This window comes from Phyllopteryx taeniolatus, chromosome 16 (assembly GCF_024500385.1).
Source record: "Phyllopteryx taeniolatus isolate TA_2022b chromosome 16, UOR_Ptae_1.2, whole genome shotgun sequence".
NCBI classification, from domain to species: Eukaryota; Metazoa; Chordata; class Actinopteri; order Syngnathiformes; family Syngnathidae; genus Phyllopteryx; species Phyllopteryx taeniolatus.
Window position 1 is genome coordinate 3,929,414 of NC_084517.1, and position 6,234 is coordinate 3,935,647.

At 41.4% G+C, this 6,234-nt stretch overlaps 1 protein-coding gene across 1 annotated transcript; it reads right to left on the minus strand.

The window, feature by feature from the left end:
• Positions 1-4,235: 4,235 nt before the first annotated feature.
• On the minus strand, positions 4,236-6,084 carry si:dkey-66i24.7 (uncharacterized). Its single transcript, XM_061748754.1, has 2 exons — positions 5,785-6,084; positions 4,236-5,041 (listed from the first exon to the last, which is right to left on the minus strand). The coding sequence occupies exons 1-2, from the start codon at positions 5,828-5,830 to the stop codon at positions 4,461-4,463; spliced, it is 627 nt and encodes a 208-aa protein (XP_061604738.1). The 5' UTR covers positions 5,831-6,084; the 3' UTR covers positions 4,236-4,460.
• Between the last annotated feature and the right edge of the window lie 150 nt (positions 6,085-6,234).

Consider the following 6,234-nt stretch of genomic DNA (forward strand, 5'->3'; position numbering starts at 1 on the left):
TATATATATATATGGCAAATGATTACAATTGTACAGACAATGATTCACAATACTCTTTTTACTAAATAAAATATGTATGAAAATAATTTAAAATAAAGAAAATGTAAAACAACGACTTGTCTAGTAAACTATAATTTAAATACTAAAGTACATATTTCTAGATAGTTGTAATCTAGATAGTGTGAACATTTACAAGGAAAATCGATTAGTCCTATTTTTTTCAACATTTTTTTGTTATTTTTCTAGATCAAGTATTTTTATTAGATTTTTTAAAAACGTAATGGATAAAAATGCATTTTTTTTTTTAAGTAGTTTAATTATTCCATCTTTGTTTTTATTCATGGGCAAAAAGTTATTGAATAACTTGAATTATGCTGAATAATATAATTGAATGATAGTTCTAGATAAAAAAATTATGTTTCTAGAATTAAAAAAAAAAAAAAAGTATTTTTCTGGAAACTATTTGACTAAAAGAAATATTGCTCTGAAATATTACGCCTGTTACTCTTGTGGTCAATAAAGTACCCAGGCTACTATTTCTACAATGATTTAAAACATTTCTAAAGATAAGTTATTTTTTTTAAATTATAAATATATTTGAGGGAATACAGTTTATTCTATCATCAACAAAAGGTTCCGATTATCGTCCGAAGGCCCTGGGCAGATTAGATTGACATGGCAACACACAGAGGCTAAATTCTGATTGGACCAAAAAAAATAAAAAAATCTAACATCCACACACGTACAACCTTGATGAATTCAATGGATATTTTTATACAAAATGTCTGATTTAGGAAAGGTAAAAGGTCAGATTGTGTGACGTGTGTCGCTCTGATTAGTGACTAAATGTTGATCTACTGGATTGTTAATTGAATGCTTGGTAATCTCCTTTTTAGCGTAAAGATGAATTAAGCGGATCATCACAGTTGGGATGATATCTTTAAAGTTAATCTTCTTTGTTGCAGTAATTGCCTAGATAATTGCCTAAAAAGTCTGCAAAGAATCAAATTCGAAGTTAATGATTATTTGCTAAAAACAAAGTTCATCAGTTTGAACATGAAATATCTTGTCTTTGTCGGGTATTCGATTAAATATAGGTTGAACCTGATTTGCAAATCATTGTATTCTGTTTTTATTTATGTTGAACACGACGTCCCGACTTCATTGGAATTGGGGGTTGTGTTTCGAAACCCTTTTGTATTATTTCTTACCCTCACCCAATAAGAATCATGTTGACAAGTAGTGTCACTAATTGATTCAAACTAAAATTAAAAAGTTTAAATTCTTATCAATTCCCATTCCTGCTTACAGTTCAAACAGCAATACAAAATAGTGTATATACTCCCTATATCGTAAATGCAGAGTTAATTTGAACACATTTGGCCACACAAACCAAGTAAGATCAAATAAGATATTCCCTCCCTACCTGGAATTTGTACTCCCAAATCCCACAATTGGATACTGAGCAGGCCGAGAGGAGAGCTGCTGTGTTTCCAGCCCAGAAGGCATGTGGAGGTCACTCAGGATCAGGATAAGCACTTCCTGTCCTGGAGACACGCCAGGATGCTGGAGCCATTTTGATGATTTTCAGTTTGTCAGAACCCACATGGAAAGTCCGATGGCTTTCTTTTTTATTGATTTTTTATTTTTTTTTAATCATACATGTGCCGCCCCGTATCTGTACTTCGACTGAAACTAGCCTGAAGAAAATTAAAAGAAGAACTAGTAACACGTGTTCTCTGTCAATTGACTGTCGGTTGTCGTACTAGAGCAGCTCCAACCACCGGAGACAAATTCCTTGGGTGTTTTTTGGACATGCTTGGCTAATAAAGATGATTCTGATTCCGATTCTGAAAAGAGCTAACACACAATCCTGCACATTACAGAGGAATCGCGAAGAGGAATCACCAGGCAAGCAGACAAATTTGGCCGAGGAATTGAATTACAGGAAACTGGTTCTCAAAATAAAACGGTTTTCAGTTTTCGATTCCCAACCCTGTACACGATACCTATCCCAGATCTGGAGAGTGGCGTGCCACTTGACAGCTGCTGAAAGTAACTAAAAAGTTACTTTTTCCTAATTCAGTTACTTCTGAAAGTAAGCAATCAGTAAAGTAACTAAGTTACTTTTTCAAGGTAACTGTGGCAACGCTGATCCTACCAAACCTGAGATGCTATTTATTGGGCCCCAAAAAACAAACTCGCTTGTTATGCAGACCTCAACCGCAACCCCACCCACAATAACTACACAATTAAAAACCTGGGCATCCGACTCAACTCACTGCTCACCTTCAAGCCATTTCCAAAACGGCCTTCTTCCATCTACATAACAGCGCTAAGATTCGCTCAACGATAACAATCCCAGATTCCGAAACCCGAATCCATGCATTCTAAAACTTGACCGCTGCAATGTCCTTCTTTCTGGCCTACCCCTATGCACCACGAATAAACTACAACTTTTACAAAATAGTGCTGCCAGAATACTCACTCGCACCAAAAAAAATAAAAATCACATCATCCCCGTCCTTAAGTCCCTTCATTGGCTACTTATCAAGACCAGATCAGACTTCAAGGTCCTACTGTTGGCCTTTAAATGCCAAATGCCAAGGTCATGTTTACCACTGTGTTACATCACCTTTTCTTTTAACAACACTCAATAAACGTATGGGAACTGAGGACACTAATTGTTGAAGCTTTGTAGGTGGAATTCTTTCCCATGCTTGCTTGATGTACAGCTTCAGCTGTTGAACAGTCCGGGGTCTCCGTTGTCGTATTTTACGCTTCATAATGTGCCACACGTTTTTCAATGCGAGACAGGTCTGGACTGCAGGCAGGCCAGTCTAGTACCCGCATTTTTTTTACTACGAAGCCACGCCGTTGTAACGCGTGCAGAATGTGGTTTGGCATTGTCTTCCTGAAATAAGCATGAAAAAGACATTGCTTGGATGGCAGCATGTTTCTCCAAAACCTGTATGTACCTTTCAGCATTAATGGTGCCTTCACAGATCTTTACACATTGATGTCGGTTTTTGATGGCAGTGCCGCCTGAGGGATCGAAGGTCACGGGCATTCAATGTTGCTTTTCGGCCTTGCCGCTTCCATGCAGTGATTTCTCCAGATCCTCTGAACTGTTTGATAATATTATGGACCGTAGATGATGAAATCCCTAAATTCCTTGCAATTATACGTTGAGGAACATTGTCCTTAAACTGTTCGACTATTTTCACACGCACTTGTTCACAAAGAGGTGAACCTCGCCCCATCTTTGCTTGTGAATGACTGAGCAATTCAGGGAAGCTCCTTTTCTACCCAATCATGGCACCCACCCGTTCCCAGTTTGCCTGTTCACCTGTGGGATGTTCCAAACAGGTGTTTGATGAGCATTCCTCAACTTTCTCAGTCTTTTTTGGAACGTGTTGCAGCCATAAAATCCCAAGTTAATGATTATTTGCTAAAAACAATAAAGCTCATCAGTTTGAACATTAAATATTTTGTCTTTGTAGTGTATTCAATTAAATATAGGTCGAACATGATTTGCAAATCATTGTATTCTGCTTTTATTTATGTTTAACACAACGTCCCAACTTCATCGGAATTGGGGTTGTACGTGTGTGTGACTCGGTGTGATTTTGCACTATAAAAAAAAAAAAACAACTTGAAAATAGTATGATGCTTTTAAGTAAATATGTGTTTTCTTCCCATTATCTTTATGTATCTGTATATTTGTACTTTGTACTGAAGTCTGTGAATAACGCTGATTGATTAAATACAGTGTAAATACTTTTTATATGACTTTTTTTTTTTTTTTTTTTATATTGAGAAGGTACTAGACACACTATTAAAACAAGCTGTTTCTATATCTCGGATACGAGCGGCCGAAATGAGTTTCCTCCGCAGGGTGTCCGGGTTCTCCCTTAGAGAGAGGGTGAGAAGCTCGGTCATCCAGGAGGATCTCAGAGTAGAGCCTCCCAGATGAGGTGGCTGGGGCGTCTGATTAGGATGCATCCCGGACGCCTCCCTGGTGAGGTGTTCCGGGCACGCCCCACCGGGAGGAGACCCCGGGGACCACCCAGGAGACGCTGGAGAGACTATGTCTCCCAACTGGCCCCGGAGCGCCTCGGGATCCCCCCGGAAGAGCTGGATGAAGTGGCTGGGGGAGAGGGAAGTCTGTGCGTCCCTGCTAAAGCTACTGACCCCGTGACCTGACCCCGGATTAGCGGAAGAAGATGGATGGATGGAAGTTACATTTTATTGAATAATGTTGAAATATTTCAAGAGCAAAGTGTTTTTCAAGATTAGCCATATTTTCTCAAAGGAAAGATTAAAATCCATTTTTTTTCCCCACGAAAAAAGTCATATGAGAATAAAGTCTGATCTATTTTTTCTCGAAAAAATAGAAAGCTGTATTTCTGGTGCATTATCTTGACAAGGCGCATGTCCACGAGAGTCCGCCCGTCCGTCTAGCAGCTCTCTTTGTCCTTCTGCGCCAGACTGGCAATGGCGTGCGCCAGGTTGTTGATGGCCTCGATCTTCCGCTCCTCTAGCGCCTTCTGCTGGGCCCACATGTTCAACTTCCTCCCCTGCAGCTCCATGTACAGCTGCAGCACATCCTGCGGTGGCCTCGGTGCGCAGGAGGACGTGGAAGACGCCGCGGGAGGGGGCAAAGGCAGAATGGGCGCGAACCTCTTGCTCGCCTTGGTGCCGCCCATCTTGGCGCCCCGCCTGGCCTCCGCCTCCCTGCCCAGGACGCGGCGCATGGCCCCGAAGAACTCCCAGTGGACGGCGGCGTCCCCCAGCCTCTTTGCCCGCTCGGCGTTTTTCCTGTACGTGTTCAGCATGTTTCTCCACTTCAGGTCGCACTCGTGGGCCTTGACGCCCACGTCGGCCGCTTCGCGCGCCTCCTCCCTCAGACGGGCGTTGACCCTCTCGGCCACTGTCTCCCAAAGTTTCTTCTTCTTGCACACGGGCTGCTCAAAAGCTTGGTCCATTTCCAGACGGGTGTTGACCAAGTGCCACGTGGCCTGGACGGTCCATATGAACTCTAAAAGGGACAAGAAAGTTTAAAATGAGTTGGTTAGACTTCCCTCTCCCGAGCCACTTCGTCTAGCTCTTCCGGGGGGGATCCAAACGGGATCAGTGACAAAGAGCAGCCTTGGCGAAATCCCATTTCACTGGAAACGAATCCGACTCACTGCCAGAAATGCGGACAAAACTCTGACATCGCAACAAATGATTGACACCTATATGTCATGCCTTCTGTCTGGTTGTTGCTCATCAGGCACGGTGGTTTCTTGCAAATTAGGCACAAGATGGGGCCAGAGGCAGCAGATTTTTTTTCACAAATCATTTTACTCATGAACTTCTGTGTGGTCACACTGACAGTTTTGACAAGTATGACCCACAAATATTGATTTGTTGTTTTTTACTTGCAAACTCCCCTTTTAATTTTAGGGGAAAATATTCAAAAGCTTGTTTGGTATCAGGAGAAATAAAACAAATTCCAAATTGGGGGGGTGGGGCCCAATAGCAAAATTTGTTTTGAAAATTTTCAAGGGGAAAAGAATTGATTACAATCAGAAATGTTATTTGAAGCACAATGTCTAATAAAATGATTAAAATAAATTGTTTTTGTTAGTTGTATATGAATTAATAACAGTAAATCTGACATTAACGGATCGGCATCCAATGTTTTCTTTCTCGCCTGCTCGCTCATCCGCTCATTATTAAGACTCTCCTCCTCTTCATCGATGCCTGAATGAAATCTTAATTTCTCCAAATACCAACCCGCTTTAGTTTCTTCGGGGCCCACAAAGGACACTTTCTCCTCCATTTGCGTTCCTGTTTCGCTAATCTCTATATTGTTGCTAAATCACAAGCATATCGGTGAATGCGATGTCTCCATCGTGCATATTAACAACGCCTTCAAAATTCCTTTTTCTCATTGGACAAGCGGGGGACATAACGTAGCACTCGGCAGCTTTGGGAAATGTAGTCCATTTCATTCTACAGGCAGTGGCTTGTAATTGTATCCATTCATTTAAAAAAAAACAACTATAATCGCGAGAGGCCGCGCGCCATATTGTCCTAGCACTGACACTGTGACTGTTGTGTTCTGGAACTGGTAACGCGCAATAGAAAGCGACTCGGATTAAAATATTGACTACAACTCCCAGTATTTATAAAAGCGAGCCCGCCTCTGCGCTCCCTGCTTCCTTCCCAGAGCGACCCTGTTTT